The sequence below is a fragment of the Penicillium hispanicum genome, assembly GCF_028827665.1.
Source record: "Penicillium hispanicum strain IBT 35686 chromosome Unknown utg000006l_segment0_segment0, whole genome shotgun sequence".
Classification (NCBI taxonomy): Eukaryota; Fungi; Ascomycota; class Eurotiomycetes; order Eurotiales; family Aspergillaceae; genus Penicillium; species Penicillium hispanicum.
The window spans coordinates 1,533,084-1,557,169 of record NW_026623198.1 but is presented as its reverse complement, the minus strand read 5'-3'; the positions used below and the strand labels follow the sequence as shown (position 1 = coordinate 1,557,169).

General features: G+C 55.2%; 11 protein-coding genes across 11 annotated transcripts; 5 read left to right on the top strand and 6 right to left on the bottom strand.

Moving 5' to 3' along the window:
- Nucleotides 1-7: 7 nt before the first annotated feature.
- Nucleotides 8-829, top strand: N7459_006911 (BTB/POZ domain-containing protein; the record flags this gene model as incomplete). Its single annotated transcript, XM_056946079.1, has 2 exons — nucleotides 8-106; nucleotides 170-829. 2 exons carry the CDS (start codon nucleotides 8-10, stop codon nucleotides 827-829), a joined length of 759 nt encoding a protein of 252 aa, XP_056798078.1.
- Nucleotides 830-1,203: 374 nt separating this feature from the next.
- N7459_006910 (cation-translocating P-type ATPase) lies at nucleotides 1,204-4,500 on the bottom strand (the record flags this gene model as incomplete). The annotated part of the gene is made up of 1 exon (XM_056946078.1): nucleotides 1,204-4,500. One exon carries the CDS (start codon nucleotides 4,498-4,500, stop codon nucleotides 1,204-1,206), a length of 3,297 nt encoding a protein of 1,098 aa, XP_056798077.1.
- Nucleotides 4,501-5,888: 1,388 nt separating this feature from the next.
- On the top strand, nucleotides 5,889-7,040 carry N7459_006909 (uncharacterized protein; the record flags this gene model as incomplete). Its single annotated transcript, XM_056946077.1, has 2 exons — nucleotides 5,889-5,915; nucleotides 5,997-7,040. 2 exons carry the CDS (start codon nucleotides 5,889-5,891, stop codon nucleotides 7,038-7,040), a joined length of 1,071 nt encoding a protein of 356 aa, XP_056798076.1.
- Nucleotides 7,041-7,319: 279 nt separating this feature from the next.
- N7459_006908 (SDR family NAD(P)-dependent oxidoreductase) lies at nucleotides 7,320-8,260 on the bottom strand (the record flags this gene model as incomplete). The annotated part of the gene is made up of 2 exons (XM_056946076.1): nucleotides 7,320-8,146; nucleotides 8,197-8,260. 2 exons carry the CDS (start codon nucleotides 8,258-8,260, stop codon nucleotides 7,320-7,322), a joined length of 891 nt encoding a protein of 296 aa, XP_056798075.1.
- Nucleotides 8,261-9,171: 911 nt separating this feature from the next.
- Nucleotides 9,172-10,293, bottom strand: N7459_006907 (NADP-dependent oxidoreductase; the record flags this gene model as incomplete). The annotated part of the gene is made up of 2 exons (XM_056946075.1): nucleotides 9,172-9,417; nucleotides 9,475-10,293. 2 exons carry the CDS (start codon nucleotides 10,291-10,293, stop codon nucleotides 9,172-9,174), a joined length of 1,065 nt encoding a protein of 354 aa, XP_056798074.1.
- Nucleotides 10,294-10,729: 436 nt separating this feature from the next.
- Nucleotides 10,730-11,342, top strand: dprC (the record flags this gene model as incomplete). The annotated part of the gene is made up of 2 exons (XM_056946074.1): nucleotides 10,730-11,147; nucleotides 11,200-11,342. 2 exons carry the CDS (start codon nucleotides 10,730-10,732, stop codon nucleotides 11,340-11,342), a joined length of 561 nt encoding a protein of 186 aa, XP_056798073.1.
- Nucleotides 11,343-12,155: 813 nt separating this feature from the next.
- Nucleotides 12,156-14,981, top strand: N7459_006905 (uncharacterized protein; the record flags this gene model as incomplete). The annotated part of the gene is made up of 1 exon (XM_056946073.1): nucleotides 12,156-14,981. The coding sequence occupies one exon, from the start codon at nucleotides 12,156-12,158 to the stop codon at nucleotides 14,979-14,981; it is 2,826 nt and encodes a 941-aa protein (XP_056798072.1).
- Nucleotides 14,982-15,491: 510 nt separating this feature from the next.
- N7459_006904 (ATP phosphoribosyltransferase) lies at nucleotides 15,492-16,659 on the bottom strand (the record flags this gene model as incomplete). Its single annotated transcript, XM_056946072.1, has 4 exons — nucleotides 15,492-15,865; nucleotides 15,945-16,436; nucleotides 16,547-16,581; nucleotides 16,643-16,659. 4 exons carry the CDS (start codon nucleotides 16,657-16,659, stop codon nucleotides 15,492-15,494), a joined length of 918 nt encoding a protein of 305 aa, XP_056798071.1.
- A 627-nt stretch (nucleotides 16,660-17,286) lies between these two features.
- On the top strand, nucleotides 17,287-17,846 carry N7459_006903 (40S ribosomal protein eS28; the record flags this gene model as incomplete). The annotated part of the gene is made up of 3 exons (XM_056946071.1): nucleotides 17,287-17,347; nucleotides 17,519-17,602; nucleotides 17,785-17,846. 3 exons carry the CDS (start codon nucleotides 17,287-17,289, stop codon nucleotides 17,844-17,846), a joined length of 207 nt encoding a protein of 68 aa, XP_056798070.1.
- A 1,381-nt stretch (nucleotides 17,847-19,227) lies between these two features.
- N7459_006902 (uncharacterized protein) lies at nucleotides 19,228-20,039 on the bottom strand (the record flags this gene model as incomplete). The annotated part of the gene is made up of 3 exons (XM_056946070.1): nucleotides 19,228-19,284; nucleotides 19,369-19,869; nucleotides 19,923-20,039. The coding sequence occupies 3 exons, from the start codon at nucleotides 20,037-20,039 to the stop codon at nucleotides 19,228-19,230; spliced, it is 675 nt and encodes a 224-aa protein (XP_056798069.1).
- A 306-nt stretch (nucleotides 20,040-20,345) lies between these two features.
- On the bottom strand, nucleotides 20,346-23,868 carry msh3 (mismatch repair protein MSH3; the record flags this gene model as incomplete). Its single annotated transcript, XM_056946069.1, has 3 exons — nucleotides 20,346-21,839; nucleotides 21,893-22,986; nucleotides 23,046-23,868. 3 exons carry the CDS (start codon nucleotides 23,866-23,868, stop codon nucleotides 20,346-20,348), a joined length of 3,411 nt encoding a protein of 1,136 aa, XP_056798068.1.
- Between the last annotated feature and the right edge of the window lie 218 nt (nucleotides 23,869-24,086).

Sequence of the window (24,086 nt, the reverse complement as noted above, 5' to 3'; positions counted from 1 at the left end):
CAGTGACATGACTGTCAAATGCGGCGGAGATACGTACGCTGTGCACAAGTGCATCGTCTGCTCTCGGTCTTTCTTCTTCGCCAGAGCATACGGGAACGGGTTCAGGGTGAGTGACCAAGCCCAGTCATGACATGAACACACCTGACTGGTGCAATCTGGGAATTATTAGGAATCGCTCACCAATACCATCACCTTGCACGACGAACATCCAGCATTGGTTCGGCAGATGTTCGAATACCTCTACAAATTGGACTACAAGGCGGATGTGTCGCCCCCGAGGCCTGAAGACGCATTTGCTGCTCAACAGCAATACTTCACTGTCGCTGAAACCAACAACAGTCGCGACAAAGAAATCTCCACAAGCCCACAAAAGGACAGCGCGGAAGGCCACGAACTCCAAAGCCAACCACCAGGAGCTCCCGAAACTTTCGGAAATATAACTCGTCCTTTGATATTCCATATCCTGATGTATTCCCTCGCCGATCGCATGATGATCAACGGGCTCAAAGACCTGGCCCGCGAAAACGTCAAGAAAGAGCTCTTGGACAATTTCAGGCCCAGGGTATTCCCCAGCGCCGTTCTGGCAGTATATCGAACCACTCCTGAATCGGATCGGGGTCTGAGGGATCTGTTTGTGATTTTCGCCATCCTGAACCTGGAATCAGTGAGGTTTCGCCATCATCCGGCAGATTCAATGTTGAGTTATACATTTCTAAAGTCTGTCCCGCAATTCACGCTCGACTTGCTTGTCGCCACTTTGGATAACGAGGCCGTCATCAGGTACCTACCGGGCAGCGTGTATGCGATGTATAATTACGAAGAACTATAGGTGCTGCTAATCAATAAATGGCTGTCTTTTGCCGCTTCTCCTATTTACATACTTTTTGAGAAGGTGAGGATGTGAGCTTCGCTTGCAAAGAGCAAAAATATAGCACAATGGAACCAGTCCACATTTCTATTGTGACCTAGAACATAAGCATCTAGACAAGAGCATTTCGTTTACACATCATAATCATCACTCAAGCAATCCCGCACGCTCAAAACATACACTCAAATATCAGAAACTAGCCTCCGCAATGAAAGAACAAAATCGCCCCCTCATTAACATGAATGCATAAGAAATCTGTCACCTTGACTGAATTCCTCAGCTTGATGGGATGTGGCTTAAGTCATTCCCCCATTTGTATCACTCCCCTCCTTCATTTACCACGATGCCCAGGCCACCGGCCCCTTGGGGAACAGCCGCACCAACACTTTGCGGATCTCGTCCATAACGAGAATGCCCAGCGCCAGACCGATAGGAATAAACCACCACTGGATGGGGACAGAGGCCGTATTGAAGAGGGACTGGATGCCGGGTACCTCGGTGACAAAGATGGCAATGACCAGGGAAATGAGCATGGCCAGGGGGAGCCACGGGTTGCGACGCGCCGGGCGGACCGGGTCGGCCTGGAGAAGGGACATGCGCTTGCTTCGAACTGACAGGATGTTGCCCCATTGCATGATCACTAGTGTGACGAAGTAGACACACTGGCCAACGTTGTTGAAGTGCGTCAGTTGATCCTCGGAGTACCCGTGAAAGCCGTCGGTGTACTTCTCAAAAGCGAAGACCAAATCGCTGAACGGAATACCAGCCGCCTGCCACATGTAAAGGAAGAACATGGCATGGGCACTGAATGCTTCCATGACACCGATGAAGAGATAGGATTGACCGTAGATGCGGAGGTTGATCAGATGGTCTTCGCTGGGACGACGAGGTGGAATGCTGAGCAGGTCGAATTCTTCCTTTTCCATGATGAGCGAAAGAGAGAGGAAAAGGTCGGTAAAGACACAAATGATGATCATCAGGAACGAGCTCAGCGGCGAGGGCACACCGAAGAAGACATTCATGATCACAGGCCAGATCTCGGACCAGCTGCCGGCTGGTAGCAGATAGGCGATGACCTTTTGCAGATTCTGAAAGACTAAGCGGCCCATCCGAATGGCTTGAACGATCGAATCGAACCGGTCAAGCAAAACGAGGTCGGCTGCTTCAATCGCCACATCACTGCCGGACCCGATAGCGACGCCTACGTCGGCAGCGCGGAGAGCTGGAGCATCGTTGACGCCATCACCCGTCACAGCGACAATGTTGCCCTTGGCCTGGAGCTCCGATACAATACGCAGCTTCTGTTCAGGGGTGGTGCGAGCAAATACAATCTCATCGTACCCACAGACGGTCAGCCACTCGTCCTGGGTCAAAGATGAGAGACTTGTTCCCTCAAGGAGTAGGCTGTGTCGAGAGCGCGAGGTCTTGCCTTCCACATCAAAGCCTTCTCGCAAGTCTTTAATAGTGTCAGGCTCAGCTGCGCCCTCATAGATGCCGATGTCTCGGGCGATGGCGGCAGCAGTCAATCCAAAGTCACCAGTGACCATGAAGAACCGTATGCCTGCGCGTCGGCAGGCTTGAACTGTTTGGGCCGTTTCTGCTCGGGGCGGGTCGATTATTCCAAAGATGCCAAGCACTGTCAGGTCCCGGGCGCCAGATTCCAAGATTTCATCCCTGAAATCATTGGAGCCGGGTGTGTTCTTCAGGATATAGTGACGCTGGCAAAGTACAATCACGCGCTCTGCGCGGCGAGACAGTTTTGCCTGGAAAGCTGAAAGCCTTTGGCGGGCTTGCTCATCCAATGGACGGACTGCATTATTGATGGCAGACCAGTAAGTAGCACAACGGTCCAAAAGGACATCTGGTGCGCCCTTGACGTAGACAAGATACTCTCCTTTCACGGAAGTAGGGTTGCGGTGCATAGTAAGCATCCATTTATTCTTTGAGTTGAAGGGAATCTGGTGGATACGTTCGTATCCTTCCAGATTTGTTGGTGCGGCTGCACCAACACTGTCAGCCAGTCGTAACACGGCCACATCGGTGGCATTGCCGTTGGCAGTGCGCTCATGAAGGGGTAGACCCAGGGTGGTTGGGTCAAAGGTAGCATCGTTGCAGAGAACCGAGGCACGAAGGAGGTTTGCCAGTCCATCGGAAGCTTCCATGCCAGGCACCAAGTCATCGATGCTGTATTCCCAGTCTACCATTCCAAGGGACTTGACAAACATGCGGTTCTGTGTCAGGGTTCCCGTTTTGTCGGAGCAGATGACGTTCACGCAGCCAAGGGTTTCGACTGTTGCCAGGCCTTTTGGCAGTATGTTGGTCTGTTTCATGCGCCGGGCAATCATCATTAGTGTCAGGGCGACACCGACGGGCACACCCTCAGGAATGAAAGCCACCACACAGCCCATGACATTGTTGAGCATGGCAACCACACTCATGTACCCAGGGTGATCCCTGCGAAGCCAGCCTAACCAAGTGAACAGAATGAGCAAGGCAAGCATAATGGTCAGGATGACAATGATCAGCACGAAACGATTGATCTCTTTCTGAATCAGAGTCGGTTTCTGCTTGACGCCCGCTGTCATCTTTGCAATACGACCCATAACCGATCGTGCGCCCGTGAGTACGACGACACCAATAGCATTGCCATTCGTGACGCAGGTCCCCATGAGAGCGATGTTGCGAGTCTCCAAAAAGTTGCCGTCTGTTGCATCGGTGGCGCCGTCAACCTCGTCCGATTCACCAGTCAAGATCGCGCGATCAAAACGCACGTCACCAGAGGTCTGTAACAGCCGGATGTCGGCCGGGACCTTGTTTCCGATACCAATATGGACAATATCACCAGCCACGAGATCGGTTGCAGGGAGACGGATCAGCTTTTCATCCCGCATGACCAGAGCTTCTGATGGGAGAAGCCCTAATATCGAATTCATGACCCGCTTGGTAGACCAATCCTGAAAGGCAGAGAAACTGGCTTGGAGGAGGATGACAATAATAATCAACACAGCCATGGCGAGATTGGTGGGGGAAGGCGGATTGCTGAGAGGCTTCCAGCAAATGAAGAAGATCACCACACCGACCCAAAGGACCGAGCAGAAACCACCGAAGACGTAGAAGAAGATCTTCTTGAGGTAGTTATCGCTGTGATGGGCGAGGACGTTCTTGCCATCCCGCTGGAGACGGATTGAGGCTGACGCGCTGCTGAGCCCAGTGCGTTGGTCGACATTGAATTCCTGGCACAGCTTCTCCGCTGGGATTGTATGGAAGTCCAGGCTCTCGAAGTAGTCTTGATTTGGCAGTTTCTCTTTGGGAGGCTCGGTGATCGCTTCCTTGGGGGTATTCTGGGACTCGGATATCTGGATTGAAAGCGTGCGAAACTCGATAGGAAGTCCTGCACTGGCAGGAGCCGCTTGGATACTGCTGCGTGTGCTGTGAATGGTATCGCGGCTCAGAGAACGGGTGCGGCCCAGCTGAGAAGGCTGGTAGATGGAGCGCACTCCCTCGCGAGAGGTATCTTCGAAAGTGATGCGTGCGGTGCGGCCGGCTCGATCACTCTCAATCCTCGTCTCATCACTGTCCGCCTCGATATCAACGTCCATATCGAGCTTGCCGTGAGTGCGGTTAGGCTCCATGGCGATGGCTGTCTTGGGGGAGAAAAAGGTGGGGAAGGCGATTTCACAGACAGCCCAACACCGAGGACGGGCACAGCAGACGAAGCGTTAAGCGAACGGTCGAGAGGATACGGAGTGAAGGAGGATGCAACAGGTACGGGCCAGGAGGGAGGGCCTTATGTAGGCCGGCAAGTGCCCACCAGACCAGAGTGGCTCCCACTTGGTGGTTTGCCCTAGATGGATTCGGAAGACCCGACGAGAAGGAGCAGAGCGAGAAGAGAAATAAAATTAAAGAGCACCTCGTGTCACCGACGCCGGAGCCACGCGAGTCCACGAGGTAGAGCGGATGAGGCAGGTGGAGGATGCAAATCGAGCCTCGACGGGACTTGATGCTCGATGAAGTACATTTCCGTGGTCATGGAACAAGCCAGGGTACCTGGAGAAGCTATGGGAAGCTCCTACTAGCTCCAGGTACCGCCATCTAAATAAGCCGCGTCTGATATACCGCGCATAACGGTAATCTTACCTGCGAAAGCTTCCCCCAGCCAATCATAATTACCGCTATCTAGACGTCTGACCGAACGCGTTCTCTAGCCCTAACCTGGAGTTTCCCTGGGAATTTCTCCCAGCATAGAACAAAATTTCCAACTGGCATCATCATGATGGGAAAAGAAATGGCGCATGCAATTTCGGCCTGGCATAGCCACGCAAGCGTGGGTGGGAAAAAGCTAACTAAAACGTCCCGCCATGAGCGATTTTTCCTCGCCACAGACTGACCTCGACTGGCGAACCTGGCGATGTGCGACTCCGACCTCCCGCAATAGGCTCCCGGGTTTCCTAACTGATGGATTTTTTTTCTCTTTTTTATTCGCGCCATACGCGCTAGTGGCCACTCTGACAGCTTCCATTCAAGCAGAAAAATCGCTCAGCCACTGGGTCATGGTGATCATCGCGAGTGGTTTGCCGCGTCCAATGGCGGCATCTCGCATAGAAGACTCGTTCGGGGGCTGCTTTTCATTCTGTTCACTACCGACCAAGGGCCGAACAGTCCTAGGTTTCTTTCTTGTGCTCCCATACTGCTCTCCCCATGGACCTAGGACGGGTGTTACGAGGGAAATATGGGCGACACACATTCACGACAGGCCAAGGGGCGTACGGCGTCTATAAAAAGGGATCATTCTCGGCCAGTGTTGCACGGGAAGAGTATAGCTTGTTTTATCTCAAAGCTGAACGAAACTGCAATTTTGGCTTTCAGCGTTGCTCTTTTCTTCTCTCTTCGCGTACCACGTAGCAGTCCATGAAAGACGGACGTCGCCGTTACCAGGACGCTGTTGCCGTGCGCCGACCGGAATTCCTCACCCATCACCACTATGTGACCAGAGCAAGATGGTCTCCCGAGTCCCTCAACCATGATGCGAGTCCAAGCATCACAGAGCGTGGGTGGCAGATGTTTAGGACTGGGCATCAATCCAGTCTAGCCTCCGTCTCGACAGATCGTGCTCCGTTAATGCGAGCAGAGACCTCTTAACACATCTGCCTCTGGCTCGTCACCAGCCGAACTCCATGTCTCATTCACGGAAAAATACGGTCGCTGCTTGGAAATCCTGCATTATGGCTCCAACGGGACAGTGCGCCTGCATCAGAGCAAGATTCCCACGCCGGAGTCCAAAAGCAAGCTGGTCGCCGTCAAGGTCTATCGATCTCACATCCTGGACTCGTCAAGTCCCCTCGCTACCTCAACCTGCTCTGCGGCCGCAATTGCCGGGCTACATCCTCGCCACCCCAATATTCTTCCCATCGCCGACCTCCTTCACAATGAACGCTCCGAGCTCTGTCTAGTCATGCCCTACTGTGCCGGGGGTGATATGCATGAGCTCTTGTCTCGCACAGGAGCCCTTCCCAGCGCCGAAGCAGACTGTCTCGTCGCCCAAGTCCTCCGCGCCCTCGCCTTTCTACACGAGCATGATACCGCCCATCGTGATATCCGACTAGAGACCATCCTCCTCACGAACCACGGCTCAGTCAAGCTGGCCGGGTTCGGGGATGGACACATCCGTCGGATATGGCATGAGTGCGCAGTACCAACCGAGCCCGAGGAAGCGCCCCCTTCCCAACGCTGCGACTCAGCACCACAACACTCGCCGCTGTGGTCCTTGCCCTCGCTTATATCAGTGTTCCTCCGTTCAGCATTGCCCCGACTAGCTGGGGAATTCACCAGCTCCAGCGCCTCCTTCCCAGGAATCAGTCTTCCGTACATCCCTCCAGAAGGGTTCAGACCCCGGTCTCATGCTTCGCTTCGTCGCGAAGACGACCCCAATGACGATAACGAGGAAGACCACGATCCCCGCCCGGCCGATGTCTGGGCCGTTGCAATTGTCTACTTGATCCTTATCACGGGCCGACTTCCCTGGCGCAGCGCACGGCCTTCTCGTGAGGATCCGCGGTATGTGGAGTACCTGCACTACCGCCAGACTGAAGATGGATACCCACCTATTGAGGCGTTGGAACATGTAAGACATCTCGGCCTTCCTTTCTTGTGCTTTTGTTTCGTTCAGTACTAGCTGACACTAACTTACAGAGGCGACGAAATGCCATCTACGCAATGCTCCATCCCAATCCGTGGAGACGGATTACCACAAGACGCATGCTACAATCGAACTGGATGGATGGGGTCTCGGTCTGCGAAGCCGGAGAAATGGGTTATTAACATGAGTGGCCGCATGATCTGTCATCGGCATATTGCAAGACGGGCATGGTCAAACGCTCTCCGGCGTGGAATGAAAAGCGGCCAAGCCATGCCGACCTCAAATAAACAGCTATTCCATTTCCACGGCATGGCATTACACCGACCCCGCCGCAAGCACGTATCCCCCATCCACGACAATAGTCTGCGCATTGAGATACTGGTTGGTAGTCGCGAACAGCATCGCACTGGCCATGTCCTCCTCCTTCCCGGGTCTCGCCGCGGGCACTTTCTGCTCATACCGCTCTCGGGGAATCTCGCTCTTCTGCTTCTCGTCGCTGTCGCCCGTCGTCATCTCCGTCGGGAACACTCCAGGCGCGATGTTGTTCACGCGGATCCGCAGGTTGGACGTCATCACCTCGTGGGCCAGCATCTTGGTGAGGTGGATGGCCGCCGCCTTGGATGCGTTGTACGCAAAGTGATGCTGGGAGACCTTGACAATGCCCGAGATGGACGTGACGTTGAGGACGGTACTCGACCAGCCGCGCTCCTGCTCCGAGCCCTTTTGCAGCAGCGGCAGGAACGCCGTCGTCATGAAGAAGAGCTGCGTGACATTGGTGCGGAACACGCGATCCCAGTCATCGATGTCGGCCGATTCATCCTCGAAAAGCGACTGTCGCATCTTGTGTGCGTCTTCGTGCTCCGTCGTCTGGGTTTTGCTGGAGATGCCGGCGTTGTTGATGAGGATCGACAGGGACTGTTCGCGCGAGGAGATTTCTTGCACTAGCTTGTCGATATCGGCTTTCTTGGTGATGTCTGCTTGCACGGGCACGATTTGGCCGGGGATGCCTTGGTTGTAGAACTTGGCGACTTGTTCCAGCTTTGCTTCCGTCCGTCCGGTGATGTATACCTTCGCTCCGTTGGCGGCGAGTGCTTGGGTGGCCATCAGGCCGATGCCTGAACCGCCGCCGGTGACGAGGGCGACTAGTATTGGTTAAGATGACTGTGGGCAAGAGCAGTATGAGATAACATACCTTTGTCTTTGACATTGAACAAGTTCTCCAACTTGAAGTTCTGGTTGCTTTGCTGAGCGTCCATTCTAATTTTGTCCGAGGCAGTGGACCGCTTGGTGTGGTGGGTAGTAAAGCGATGTGAGAATGTTGATGCTGGATATCCTGGGTTACCAGTCTGGTAAATAGATATAGGCTTGGACGACACAATGGCACGCTTGGGAGCAATCGCGTGTCTTAAGGGGCGTAATCTGGAGAGCATGATTTAGACAGAAATGCTCAAGTAGACAATGAACGCGATAAATGCTATGATAACCAATCCCATAGAGTGGCTAATCAAGTTATGTGCTCTTAAAACAGGGTCTGTACGAGTTTTCTCCTTATGCGAACAGATGTCTTCATCTATAGGTCATGACCCAGGATACGCCTGCTATTCAAAGCGTCTATGTGGGCCCCGCCGGTCGAATCATGAGTGACGCAGTAAGCCCTCTTTCAGATTCCCAGAATTGTGGTAGGTGCAAGGCCAGTGATTGGAATGGGCATTGCTTGGTGCACAACCGGGTTGGTGAAGGTAGATTTATCAGAGTGACGTCGATGATCGCTGCAAGTATCAGAGCCTCGACGCGCCCCACAGTCACTAGAGTGCTCCCAGCACTACTACACCGTGAATATGTTACTTAGGTCGTTGTCTTAGCGGGCTCTACATTATCGATATGGGCATTAAGACTTGCGCCAGTCCTCGCACCGACTCCTTACTACGTTCCATAACAGATTTAGTGACAAGTACTAAGGACATCTGCAGGTTCTGCTTTAGATCGATGCTGATCCTGTGCTAGCGGGACTGTTGTGTTTGATTCTGAATGCTTTTTACTTTGACCCTTAAATTGCTCCCTTATATCAAGGCATCCGTGATGCCGCCTGGTCGAGTGATGATCATCACAGGCATATAAATATGAAGCCTTCCTAAATATGCACAATTGTAATAGGCCTCTGAGCCATCTAGAGCTTCGCCTTCACGCCCAGTGCCTCGCTGACAGGGGCAACCTCAACCATCATCTTGCCCGTATTCACACCGGCATACAAGTCAACCAGTGCCTGTGGCGCTCCCTCCAAGCCACCAGGCACAATGTGCTCCTTGCGCTTCAGCTTACCCTGCGCAATCCAGGAGGCCAGCTCCTGCAGCGCGGCCGGATACTTCTTAGCATAATCAAAGACAATGAAGCCCTTGATCGTAATTCGTTGCGACTGTACACCCGATCAGTATCAGCACCCCCCAGGTCCCCCTCCGCAGAAGCAACTCACAATAACATTCATGAAGCTCGCCGGCCCCTGCGGCTTCGCGGCATTATACTGGCTGATAGCACCGCAGATCACAAAGCGCGACTCCCGCGCCGCCCGCGCCAGACACGCATCTAGGATGTCGCCGCCGGTATTATCGAAAAACACATTGATATACTCCGGTGTGGCAGCCTTGAGCTGCTGCCGCCACTCCGGGTCCTTGTAGTTGACCGCCGCGTCGAAACCCAGCTCGCGCACCAGAAACGCGCACTTCGCCGCGCTGCCGGCCAGCCCGACCACGCGCTTGGCGCCCTTGATCTTCGCGATCTGGCCCGCGATCATGCCCGTGGCGCCCGCCGCGCCTGAGACCACCACCGTGTCGCCGGCGCGCGGTCGTCCGACCTCGGTCATGCCGAAGTACGCCGTCAGCCCCGTCGTTCCGAGCACCGACATGGCGTCCGTAGGGCGGCCGCCGGGCGGGACGGTGACCCGCTCGACCTCGCGGGCGCCGACGAGCGCGTATTCTTGCCAGCCCGAGTAGGCGACGACCCAGTCGGCGGGCTGGAATTGGGCGGCGAGGTCGCGGCCGACGGCGACGACTTGCGCGATGCTCTGGCCGCGCATCACGGCGCCGCGCTCGACTGGGGCGATGTAGGAGCGCTTGGCAGTTAGCCATTGGCGCATGGCTGGGTCGAGGGAGAGGTAGTGCACGCGCACGAGTAGCTTGTCGGCGGGGACATTGTTGGGCTTGGGGACGGTGTGGAGGCGAAAGGTGCCCGAGGTGAGGGACGGGTCGATGGCCGGGGCCGGTGGCGTGTTATAGATGATTTGCTTGTAGGACATGGCGGGGAGAATGGATGGGAGAGGGAGAGTGAAGGAAAGAAAACGAAGCAGGGAGAGTACATCAATGGAGAGATCGACAATCGGAGCAACCCCAGATTGGGCAAACTGCTCCACCGTGAAGATTGGACCTCGGCTCGTGGCGATCGCCCTGCATAACGGTGTATAATGTATAGGTGCACAGCTGGGACGCCGCCAGAGTCGAGATGGGATGATTCAAGGGCACTGTAGAGCATAACAAAAGTAGTTTGGTATACTTCGATCCACTTTCCGGGGCAAAATGTATCACTAGCTTTTGGATGCGATGCTGCTCTGCGTTCACCCTGACGTCATGGACAGAACAAACCACTCGTTGGTTAGCTATAACTATAACGATTTCCTCGACCGCGACCTGTATCTTCCCAGCTGGCCATCTGAGCAACCACAATTGACTACCATCATGCGCCAATACCAGCAAGGATCCCCATCCAACCGCGCCGGCATCTCCCACGGCTCCTCGACCGGCGCTCCCGGCGATCCGCTTGGCTCGCGCGATACCAGAGCTTCATACAATCCAGCCACGGAGGGCTACAATCCAGCCACCGGGGCAAGCTATACCAAGTCCTCCGCCGGCGGACCGCATCAACACCACCACCAACCAGCCTCGCCGCCCGACAGCTACGACCAGACGGCCGGGCAAGACGCTCGGATCCAGCATGCGCCGAGCACGGTACAACGCGCACGGATCGAAGACGAGGCGGCCACCAATTCGAAGGACTCGCGGTCTGCGCGTGCAGGTGAGGGTGCTGGGAAAGGGGTGAAAGGAGCTGCCGCCAGCATTCATGTCCGTTGTTCCCCGTGGAGTACTCTCTCCAGAGGTATGGCTTGGTGCTGACGCAGAACAGGGCGCGGGCGAGTCGCTCCGAGGAGCGCTCACGTCGGCGGTTGACAGGGCATTTGGATCGGATGAGAGTGCCGAGCGCAACGAGGAGATTGCCCGTCGTGGCGAGCGTGAGGTGCGGTCTGGCGAGTTTATGTCGGGCAAGGCACCGCGTCGGCGAAGTGGAAGCTGAAGCTCACGCTGAAATAGATATAGGTCGTGTCTTGCGCTGAATCATGTATACCTAGTGGTCTCAATCTCCATATATGTACTCAGGTACTTCTGCACGAGGCATTGGGGTGTGATGCTGCGGTCGACTGAAGATGATTGGCCCGACAAAAGTACGGAGACAAGCTTTGATCATGTTGCTAGTCTTGAGTGTTGTAGACAAGGTGTATGCGGTGGTCAGAGAACCACGCAACAACACGCGTCGATCCACACATCACTGACATCAGCGTTGTCGATTGTCAATCCTCAAAGTGCAACGGCGACGCTCCTAAACGAGTAGTCGCAGCGACGGTTGGGGCCAAACGGGCCAAACGGGCGGGCCTAACGAGGCTGCGTCTTGCGTGTGGCTTTGATTCCATTTGCATTCTTTCATCTCGTCCTCTCCCATCTCTTCCTCTCGTACTCGTACTTGACCATCGACCGAGTTTGGACTCCGGACGAGCCGGAGGCTGTGCGAGTGGAACAGTGGAGCCGGCGTTCTTATTAATGAGTCGCTGCCCGCTCTTGGAGGGGAAAAAAAAAGAGCAACAGCAACCAGCACGTTGAACTGTGACGATAGATCTTCGTGGCAGCACAGATTGCATTGGGTCTCGATCGGCGATCGGCGATCTTCTCGCGGCGTCGCACTGCATCGCCCACTTGGTCCGTTTGCATCATACATGGGCAAGTCCGAGCTCGACGCCGAGTCCGGTTTCTGCCTCGTTGCACATCTCTCGTGCGACCGAATGCCCTGAATCAATTTGTCCCATTTGAGCTCCTCTCGCTTGTCGTGTTCGCCATGGGCTCTCTCGCTGCCGACCAGCCGGGTCTACGAGAATCCGCGGCGGCGGGCGTTGATCCCACCAGCTCTAGTCCGCGGCCATCACAGCCGCCGCCGATGCGGAAACCGCAGGAATCATACTCGTCTGAATCGTCCAATGCCCTCGCCTCCGAGTCCCCCTCCCACTACGCCTCCTTCTCCAGCTCGGATAGCGACGAGCCACTCCCGACCGACGCCAACGACGCCGACGAGGACGCCGCCAGCGATGTCGTGGGCATCAGCATCGGCCGCGCCCAGAGCCGCATGAAGGCGCGCGCCACGCCCGCCGAGGAGAAGAACCGCATACTCGAAGAGCAGGGCGGCTACTTTCCCAGCGTCCCGGACACCGTCGGCGAGGACGGCCTCTTCCTCTCCCAGCTGACGGCCGAGCCGGAATCAGTCGAGCCGCCAGCTCGCGCGGCCCCGAAATTGGGCGCCCACGGACAAGCCCTGCGCGCCGGTCAACGGGCGACGCATCCGCCTGCGCCGTCCACGTCGGTGGAGCAACGGCGCCCGCCACGAGGTCCCCACCGAGATTTCCCTGCGTCCGTCTTGGCCGAGTCGAAAGACTCTGCGGCGAGCTTCCGCTCCAGCTTGACCCGGTCGCTGCTCAAGACCTCGCTGCCCCGCCGCCCGCGGGCCTGGTCGGGTGAATTGAAGAAATTCCTGCCGGACCTGGGCTCGTTGGCCAAACGGCCCTCGCTCCCCTTCCGCACCAGCAATGCCCAGAATCGCGCGCGGAGCCAGACGGTCGAAGCCTCGAGCAGACAGCCGAGGACGTCGTCGCTGGATCGGCGAAATCCGCCTTCGCCGCGGACGACCCATGAGGCCGGCCACGACGACTTCGAGGGCGATGATGCCCATCCCATCTCCGAGCTGCGGACGCTGGATGAGAGGTCCGCGGTGAAACACTCTTTCACTAGACGGCCCAGTGCGGCGATGCCCGGGCGCCCGCCGAGTCTGCGCAGGTCGTCCTCTGATCAGTCCCTGTACTTGCGAGCTTCGTCCACGGCCTCCTCGCTCGAGCAGCGGCCGCTGTACGAGAATGTACATTCGCAAGTCAACAGTCGATTCAAGGCAATCAAGGACAGTTTGCAGGATTCGAGCAGTCGGCTGCTCAGCATGCCGAGCTTGCACCTGCAGGATATTCGCAACGATTGGACCTCTCGTCCTTTCTTCAATGAGTCGGCGCCTCCGGCTGCTGACAAGGGTATTAACGGAGCATCAGCGCATCGATCCGCGACGCCGCCGCCGCCTCCTCGGGCGAACCCTCAGTCCACGCATCCCATTCTGGAAGAAGCCATGTCGGAATTGACGGGCGACGTGGTGGTTCTGGGGGGATACCGCGGTTCGATCTTGCGGTCTGCAAAGCCGCCGCACCGACAACTATGGGTGCCAATGAAGGTGGGCTTGAACCTGCGCAAGGTCGATTTGGAGGTTGGTCTTACCAGGGAAGACGAGGAGCGCATGGAAGAGTCCATCATCCCGTCCGGCGTCCTGTCCCATGTGGGCCCCGTGGATGTATGTCGGCGGCTAATGAAGCGGCTGCGCAAGTGCGACAATGCCGTGCGTGGAGATCTTCGTGTCTGGGACTACGGATATGACTGGCGCTTGAGTCCCGATCTGCTTTCCCGAAGGCTCATCGAGTTCTTGGAAGGCTTGCCGAGCAACCAGTCGTCGAACACGGGCTCGGGCCAGGGCAGTCGACGCGGCGCCGTGGTCATTGCCCACAGTCTGGGGGGTCTCATTACCCGGCACGCAGTCAATCAGCGACCTGACCTCTTTGCCGGCGTCGTGTACGCCGGAGTGCCGCAGCACTGCGTGAACATCCTCGGCCCGCTGCGGAATGGCGACGACGTCCTGCTCAGTTCGCGAGTCCTGACAGCCCAGGTAAACTTCACCTTCCGGACCAGCTTTGCCCTACTCCCCGAAGACGGCCACTGCTTCCTTGACAAGCATACCGAAGAAGAATATCGTGTGGATTTCTTCGACCCCAACAACTGGGACAAGCACCATCTCTCTCCCTGCATCAACCCGGCCCTCCCCGCGCTCACGGCCGGTCGAAGCTTCAAAGACTTCGCCTCAATCGGAAAGCGATTCTCCCTCGGCCCGCGCGACGAGCTCGCCGACGTGAACCTGCAAGATCTATCCGATGCGACCGACTCCACGACCCCAGAAGAAGACTTGTCGCCCCGCAACCCTCCCCGCACAGCCCGCACTCTCCCCGTCACAACCTCCACGCCGTCGAACCTGGCAGCCTCCGCCTCCGACAAGGTAAACGACACCTTCATGCCACAGATCGACGGCCTCGTCGGCCCAGTCGCGAACCCGCGCGCAGGCGCTACCACCAAGGCCTCCACCACCTGCACCATCCCTCGCGCCGTCGCGGCCGAGTACCTCCAGCGCACCCTCGCCGAGGTCAAGCAGTTCAAGTCCGAGCTGGCCTTCCAGCCCGCCCACCAGTCCGACAACCGCTACCCGCCCGCCGCAGTGCTGTTCGGCAAGACCGTGCCTACGCTGTACGGCGCCCGCGTCGCCTCGCGCGAGGCCATCAAGCACCAAGACGCGTACGACGACCTCGCCTTCGCTGCGGGGGATGGCGTCTGCCTCGCGACGGCGGCGATGCTGCCGCCCGGCTACCGGGTCATCAAGGATGGCCTGGTCAAGAGCGACCGCGGGCATGTCGGGTTGTTAGGCGATCTGGAGGGGGTGGGACAGTGTTTGAGGGCGATTCTTCGGGGGCGTAGGGAGGGCGTGGGGTTGGGTATCGCCCGGACGAATGCTAATATTCCTCGCGCGGTTTAAGGCTGGGCTTGATTCCGGCATTGCATTTGATTTTTGAAGTTCTGATTTGTCTCGTTCTGATGATACCACCGCTATGCGCTATGATTTCATGTTTACTTATCATGTGGGTGGTGTCTGCCTTTTGGCGTTGGATTTTGGCGGATTGCATTGTACTATACTTCTACGCTTGGCGAGCAGAAGAGATGCATATATAGAAAACACATAGAGCACGAGAACAGACGAAAATGTGTACAATGACTTGATATCCCTTTTTTTATTACCCAAATCGCTTAACCCAATGCTCTATATACGTCTCTGTGAGATGGAGATCTCGACCGCATCTTTTTTGTCTTCGCAACATAGATTAATCAAAAAGGATCCCAGACAAAACGTGCACCACAGGGGAGATATCATCAAGGAGAATAGGTTGGCACACGAGAAAGAACCCAATCATGAAGCAGAACATGCTGTAATCCAAACGAAACAAAGGAAAGAACGAGAAAGGGAAGAAGACGTCCCCAAAAGACCACTCTAGTCCGTCCGCGAGTTGGCAATGTTCAGGACCAGGACATCCGTGGCTCCGACCTTGATCAGCTCGTCCATCACAGTCGCGATACGCTTCTTCTCAACCATTGAGCTGACCGCCACCCAGTTCTCCTCCTCGAGCGCAGTGACGGTGGGCGCACGCTTGCCGGGTGTGATCTTGGACGCGGTCACCAGCTCGGAGCGGGGGATGTTGTACTGGCACAGCACGAACTTCTGGGCGGTGATCACGCCGCGGATACGGGAGGTGATGAGGTTCAGGAGATCGTTGTTTGTGTCGCGGGACTTGACCAGCACGGCAGTGCTCTCAACAACAGTATCAATGGCCTTGAGCCCGGCGGCCTTCATAGTCTCACCGGATTCTACCGATCGTCATCCAGTCAGCAATCCGTACTCTAAGAAGCAGGTAATAAATATCGGGATTAAAATGGGATGGCCTACCAACGAGATCCACGATGCCGTCGGCAACACCCAGCGCACAGGCAGCCTCGACACTGCCACCGACATACTTGATCTTCGTGCTGGGCTTCTGGCCTTCGCCGGTACCTTCCAGCTTGGAGAAGAACGCCTCAGACAGAGCAGTGAAGCTGGTCACAACGTTGCGGCCGATCAGCTGCTTGGACTCGGCGATGTCGCCCTTCTCGGGCACCTGCACCTGCAGCTTGCAGCCGCCGAAGCCCAGGTCGAGGATCTCCTCAACGCCGGAAACCTCACCGCGCGCGAGAGTAGCGTCGTGCTCGGCAACCTGGTCACGGCCAGTGATACCCAGGTCGACGCGGCCCTCGCCAACAAAGGTGGGGATGTCTGCGGCGGGCAGGAAGATGAGTGCGATCGGCAGGTTCTTCACCAGCGCGATGTCGAGGCGGGTTTCGCGGCGGAACTGGACATCGCAGCCGGCCAGTAGGTCCAGGGTTGCTTGTTGCAGGCGTCCCTCTGGATTGAAGATGCGCTATTAGTTCGAATTCATTGCGACTGGGTTGGAAGTGGTGGGCGGTTTGCAGGTATAGCTATGAGTCATGCAGCGAGGATGGAGGTCACCTTACTCTTGGGCACGGCGAAAAGGAGTCTTCCTTCCAGGCTAATTGGAGGTTCGCGTAAGTATAGACTCTGGAATGATGGAATTCTAGAGATTGACTCACTGGTTGACGAGATCCATGGCGATAGAGCGCGGCGGCGCGGGGCAATGCGGATGGAGTTTTTGAGGGTAAAGGACACAGGAAAGACGCAGTTGACAAATGTGAGAAATCAGGTCACTTGCAATTCCAGGGACAGCTATGAGTCTCTATGCAATTGAGACTGTCAGAGTCGCGCGGGCCAGTTGAGAAGGAAAGACCGGAGCTCTTTGCGGCAGAAATTGGAGGGGCAGCGATCGGTCGGCGCCGGTGACGCGGGATCGGGGGGACCAAGAACCAAGGCCGAGGCAGTCGACAGCCACGAATGGCCCCACGTGGAGGCATTGGACATGTTCATCGCATGGCATGAATACTTTGGGTTGGTAGAACTTAACTATCGAGCTAGATGGAAATATAGAAAGACTTGGGCCAACATCAGGAGCATAGCGAGTATGAATGGTCCAGGTACTTGATGCCTGAATTATCAGGTGTCAGGCGATTGCAGATCCAATGACTCAGCTGGACACCCGACGGTTCAGGTGTCGACAGCCCTGAGCCCTCGCGTAATTTGCAACCCACACAAGGCAAAATCATCTTCACATCCGCCTCTTCTTTCAGTCCACCCAAACACCCTCCAACCTCGTCGTCCGAGCTCACCCTCTTCCTCCAAGATGGATTCCAGCAAGCAGCCCGTCAAGCTCGTCAAGGTGACCCGTGTCCTCGGCCGCACCGGTACGTGCTATCCCAGTCCCAAGCCCAAGCTCGCACAAATTCGAGATTCGAGATCCACGGGGAACAACCCGTTCCATGCCCCTCAAATCACCGAAACCGACTCGAAAATGAAGATGCGGCACATTTTTCTAAGCGCCAGAAATGCTGATTTGTGATTTTTGCTCTGCTTAGGTTCCCGTGGTGGTGTCACCCAGGTCCGCGTCGAGTTCATGGACGACACCTCCCGCTCCATCATCCGTAACGTCAAGGGCCCGGGTATGTCGATATTTCTTTTCAGCCCCTTCCCTGGAGGATATTTGGTACATCACAATCAAGAGGAGGGAATATCAGGCGCATATTGCAGATCCTGGCACTGGAGGGGGAATTTTTTGTGGACGGCCAAAAATCGCACAATCTCCAAACCTATTCCACTAACGCAACATCCTTCGCACTTACAGTCCGTGTCGACGACATCCTGTGCCTGCTCGAGTCCGAACGTGAGGCCCGCCGTCTCCGTTAAAAAAAATCCCTCCAAAACGACATTTCACCCGCGCTCTGTCTTTCGTCTCTCTTCGTCTCTCGCATATCCCTCACGTTCGGTTTTCCTTGATCGTTCTTCGGCCAAAACTCTGTTCCCGCTTTCCTTTCTTGCCGTATCTCTGACTCCCCGCCTCCTCAACCTCAACCGCCGCGCCGCCCGTTTCACCCACCACTCGACCTTTGGGGCCGTTTTCTACGCTTTCCGATGATCGAATGCAGGTGTTGACAATGGGTGGATGGACTTCTATCTGTGGCTCTTGGCCACAGATGAGTCCTGCAAGTCGATCAGGGGCTCCGAACGGGAGAGAGAGATGGAGAGAACGAGCAGATCCAAAACCCTGTTTATATGAGAAATGAAATGAGGTTGCGCGATGGCTGTGGATTTGTGGGATGGTCTGGTCTGGTCTGGTTTGGTCTGGTGTTTTACTACATACACACGTCCATTCGGCGTGTTTGCATGGGCTCAATGCGACAAACGAGGTTGTGATGTGCTTTTTTCTGGCCCTTTGGCCTCCTAAGGACGCCGTGACTGAAACCAGGTCCGACTAAAAGAACAATGGAAAAACAAAAACATTTGAAACTTCCGGTTCTATGATGTTGAGAGCGACGGCAGGCAGTTCTCGTAGGGGTTGTAGATCATGCCTGCGCTTGCACACTCTGTAATTCCATGCTATCCATCATTGTGATCTGCAATCTTGACCGCTGGAGACCAACGAAGCCTAATTACCTAGGTACAACTTGAATGCTTCCCTGCATGAGTCTGGGGTGAGGGCATGCGCGCTGGCTCTACGGTCAATAAATCAAGACCGGCTCGAGTATTCATGCGCTCGTGGCGCTGAATTATATTCAGATGCACCTGGATTTATGAATCGTAATATATTTATAGCGTAAAATGTATATATCCAGCTTAGGTTCTTTTGTGGCCTTGTACCAAGGCATATTTCTGATCCCAATTGAGAATGCATCCAATTGCCCAGGACTCTCGGATTATACTCTCCTACTCTACCAATTCAATAGGTGTGGAATTCATCATCATGAAAATGATCTCAAGATCTTGAGGCAATAAGCGAAAGCCCACTCCCGGAGCAGCTGCAAAGAAATGGCTCTTTCGACCCCAGCAGGGTTGATCGAGGGCAATATTGTGAATCCCGATGTTTTCTTTGTCCACAATAGATGGATAATTATGTGCAAAAACGAAACATACAGTCCTCTGGAAGGTTTTAAATACCGCATGTACAGCGTTCTGCAATGTCCCATCTCTATTCATGATATCGACATCCGGGAGCAGAACGGAGGCGACTTTGCGGATCTGATAGATCCCCATAGAATTTGGCACCATCTGGCTTAAGGAGAGGATGTCATCAGGTGCAGTAGAATAGATATGCATCCTCGAGCTTCCCTTTTTCGTAATCGGATGCCTGTTGATGTGGTTAGAAACCAAGAACAAAGGACCGAGGAAAGAGCTGCAGTAGGATGGACACATTAGCAACAGAAGAACTCACCAGACAAACCTTAAGCCCATCAACAATCTCTTCCTCCTCCTCTAGAAGCTTTCTCTGTTCAGTGGTAATTTGCTCTTCGTTGTACGTCTCGGCCCGATCAAAATCGATCCAAACGATTCTGTCCGGAGAGTCTGTAACAACCATCATGTTCCTAGGTTTGGGATCTCTGTGTCGCACTAATGCCTTGTGTATTTGCCGGATACCAGTGATGATATTGTCCATGCGTTGCTGTGTGTAATTATGCAGACCGATCATCTCCAGGCCGGCAATGTACTCCAAGAAGATAGCGCTGGGCAGGTATTCGTCATCCAGAAACATCTTCAGATGGGGCTGGCATGGGGATGGATCGAATTTCCTGATGGAGCCTAGAAAATTGGGCACAACTCCACTATCGCAAAGTCCTTGTTCTTTGAGTCGATTGTAGGCAGTCGATTCAAGGACATGGAGGTCCAGTTCGCGGTTTGCCGGTTCGTAGTATCGTCGCGGCCCCCTCCCATGATGCTTCGTACATGAGCAAAGGTAAAATCAAGTTTGCAAATATCATCTAGACATACCACCTTCATGATGCATTGCTGGTCGCGGACATTGACTAGAAATACGACTGAGAATGCAGAGGCGAAGAGTTTCTTTAGGAAGACGACCTCTGTCGGCTTAACATTTTCGAGTTCCATCACTAGTTTGACTGAAGATCAACACCAGAGGAGGTAAATGAGAGGATATGTTGGAAGATTTGAAGAGCAAGACGCTGCGAAGGAAGGGAATTGGCCCTGCAATGGGCGGTCAGCCGTTCCTTGTCGCGCGTCTTACTGGTCGACCTCGACGGGGCGTGCTATGTCAATGCAGTGTTGATATTCAACTTTTCCCGAAACCTGGCCTAGGCCATGCCATGAATAATGTACAAATACAAACATAGGTGCCAGAGTCCAGCAACAGGCATGGAGTCCAGATACTCGGTAGACTACATGGTTACTTGTGGACTACAGCTGCTCAACACTCGCGAGCAGTCCATCAAGTAAACCATCCTGAGACGTAGCAGACTCAGAACCCTGATCCTCTACAACGCGACCTACAGCACCAACAAGTGCAGCCAATCGCTTCCGCTTAATGGATTCCTCGAGCTCGGCGCTCTTCGTGCGCGCAACGTCCAGCATAGACGGGGGCAGATTTGCCAGACGCGCGACGTTGAGACCGTAACTGCGATGTGCGACACCCTCGGTGACCTCGTACAGGAACGTGATATTTTCATCCCCATCTTCCCCGGACTCGGTGAACCGCATGTGCACGTTTCGAAGCGCGTTGTCGGGGAATGAGCGCGCCATGCGTGAAAGGTGTTGGTAGTGCGTGATGAACAGGGTCAGGGAGCGGATTGAGCGGACCATGTGGTCCAGCACGGCTTGGGCAATGGCCACGCCATCGTGGGTCGATGTGCCACGACCTAGTTCATCGAGGATGACCAAGGACCGTGGGGTGGCTTGTTTGAGGATATCGGCTGTTTCGGAGAGCTCAACCATGAATGTTGACTCGCCGGCGAGCATGTTGTCGAAGGCGCCCATGCGCGTGAACACAGCGTCGAGGAGACCTAGTTTTGCAGAGGCCGCAGGGACGTATGAGCCGATCTGGCCCATGATTGCAATCAATGCGACCTGTCGCACGTAGCTAGATTTGCCGCCCATGTTCGGTCCTGTTACCAGAAGCGCGCGCGTGGCATCTGGTTCTAAATTCGTGTCGTTGGGGACGTAGGTATCTGTCAACAATTGCTCGACCATTGGATGCCTTCCTTGCTCGATGTGGAGGCATGGGTGTTCAACAAACTCGGGCTTGACGTAACCGGGCTGTTGGGCGATAGCTGCGAGTGAGAGGAGACAGTCCAGTGTTGCGAGCGACTGCACGCAGTCTCGGAAGGATTGGTATTGGGTGGCAATCTCGCCCAGCAATGCGGCGAAGGCCTTGTCGCAGGCTGCTGCTAGGGCTTCCCTGTGCTGGTCGCGTTGCCGGAGGAGTTGGATCACTTCGGGGGTGTGGAACCGCGAGAGCTTCTTCGTGCCACTGACCTTGACCCAAGATGCTGGGATCTTCTTAATTGCCAACGAATTGTTCTCAATCTCGATCAAGTACTCAATGCCGGCCACAGTTGCATACTCGACCTTCTTTCTCCCGATGCGCTCTCCCGCTACAGTGAGGTGCTCTTGCAGCTCGTGTTCAATGCTGCCGATGCCCAATTTATGCTCACTGATTTCATCCGTCTCTTCTTCCTCCCGGAAGAAAGAGTACTTGTCATCGTCCCGGGCAGCTTGGAGGTTGATTTTATCCAAGAACCGAATGACGTCCGCCTGGATCGTTGGGAGAGAAGCAACAGCCTCACGGAGCAAAGTTGTTTCAAACCCTGTATCGGCCGGGGACTTCACATCTGGAAGGTCCATCGCTATCCTTTGCATGGTTTGTAGAACACTGAGAAGCTCGGGCCGAGTACACTATTCCACCATTCAGTACTGGACGGCTGCCAGGAAAAAAAAATGTTACTTACCTTGCCATAGTAAATCCGGATCAAGTTCTTCTCCAAGTCACTTTTGACCTTAGCCAACAGACCTCTCACTCTCTCCACTGGAACAGTACGAGAAGGGTCCGTCAACTCCTCGACCGCATTGGTTCGCTCCTCCAGTCGTGCCTTATCCAGCAACGGCCGCCCGACCCAGTTTCGCAAGAGTCGTTGCCCAAATCGGGTCTTTGTGCGATCCAATGTCCAGAAGAGACTGCCCTTTGCCGAGTGATCAGTTTGGTTATGATAGATCTCAAGACTGACCAGGGTATTTCCATTGAGGAGCATGTGTGATCGAGCAGAAAATGGCTGGAAGTACTTTGTTAGGTCAAACACATGTTGCAGTCCGTACTCGGTCATATGTTCAATCATGGCGGATAAGCAGATCGTAACCTGCTCCGGCAACCCAAGAACATTCTGCAGTAACTGGGCAGCCTGGACATCCTCTTCTGTACCCGTGGCCTTCATTTTACCAGCGTAGAAACTCGACACATGGCTGTGCGCCTCCGCAGCGGCAGTCTTCTTCTTCGAGGTCCGCTCAACTCGCACTGCGTCCCCAAAGGTGCTCACTTTGCTGCCGGACAGGTGCCGCACAAGTTTCTCGCTGGCTCGAGACATCTCACCCACAATCAAGATCTCGCAGGGCGCGATATGCAGCAGCCGCGTCTCGATTTCGCTGCGCATAAACCCATCCTCGAAATCATCGTAGATCACATCACCAGTCGCAGGCTGCACAGCAATGATCCCAACATGCACTCGTTCGTCGCTGGCCCAGCCTCCGGCATTGGTCTCTGTGATACAAAGCATGTATCCAGTGCCCTGAGAGGCACCTCCGGCTGCTGCAACCGGGCCCTCAAGACCCTCAATGTCATCGACGTACGTGCCCTTGGTGTACAAGTTGGTCAACTTGCGAACGAAAGGTGCATTACGGTTATCGCCGGCGGCCTTGAGCGCCGCTGTCTCAATCTGTCGCACAACGCCAACCTTATGGCCCGCAGTAACGAGGCGCTTCACATGGACATGCAATCGGGGAACAGGAATGCTAGCAGAAGCAAAGCGGTCCATATGGGCTTCGGACGGATCTGCAGACGAGCACAAGATCAGCATACGAGGACTCTCCACAGTAGCGGGCGCAGCATACGTTCATCGAACCTCATTTTTCCCGGAATGCACACAATATTCAGCTCCTTCGCCGCAATGCGAGCATCCTCGCCGTAAAAGTGGAACTTATACCCCACCTGGATCGCCATCACGGTATCCAGGTGCTTGCGTTTGATCTCAATGACCTGCTTCTCCATCGGGGTGAGCTTGCCAGCGCCCCTTTTCGCAACGGCCTTGCCTTTAGTAGGTGGCGGGGGAGGAGCCGGCTCGTCTTCTTCCTCGCCCTCCTCCGCCTCCGTGATGGCATTCGCTGCGTCGCTGGGCGCATTGTGTCCGATTCCCACCAAGCAATCCGGGCCGCCGAGTTTGCGGACGAATTTTTGGTGCAGTTTTTCTCTTTCTTTCCTTCTCTGTGCGTCTTCGGCGTCTTCCTCGCCTTCTTTGCTCGCTGGGGCGACGGCCGGGGAGCTTTGAAACTTGAAGAGGTCGGTGCGTTGGCTGCTGCTTAGCTGAGAGGGTGGGTTTGTGTGAACGTCTGCAGAGGGTCGGCGCAGTTCTTGCGTGGTGGCGCCATTGGTTCGAGCTCGCTTTGTAGGCCGTACCACAACGTCTTCGTCGTCATCCTCTTCTTCCTCCTCCTCCTCTTCTGGTATGGGATCTGTTTGTTTGAATTCGAGGGTTGGTTCAGCAGGCGATGCCGGTCTCTTCTTGGAGGTTCTCTCCGGGGCAGCTTCCGAATCGGCGGATGAAGTGGGCGGTTGTTGACTAGAGGGGGTCTTCTGGGTGAAAAAGCTCGAGATCGTGGGTTGCTTGCGCTTCAGGGACGGCGATGCCGCGGAGGGTGGCGAGGAATGTGGTGCCATGGTGAAGGATGGGCGTGGGTGACGGTGTGTATTTCACGTCGAGACGGCTAAAGCCGGGGATATTGTACTCTGTTAGAGTCAAGGGAAGCAATGCTATCCCGATTGAACCCCAGTTGGTCGACGCTCCGCAAGGAACCTCGACGCGTGGGAAACGCGACGGGCGTTAATGGGCGGCTGACTCAGCTACTTATCGGCCCGCCGTCAACTTGTTATCGGAA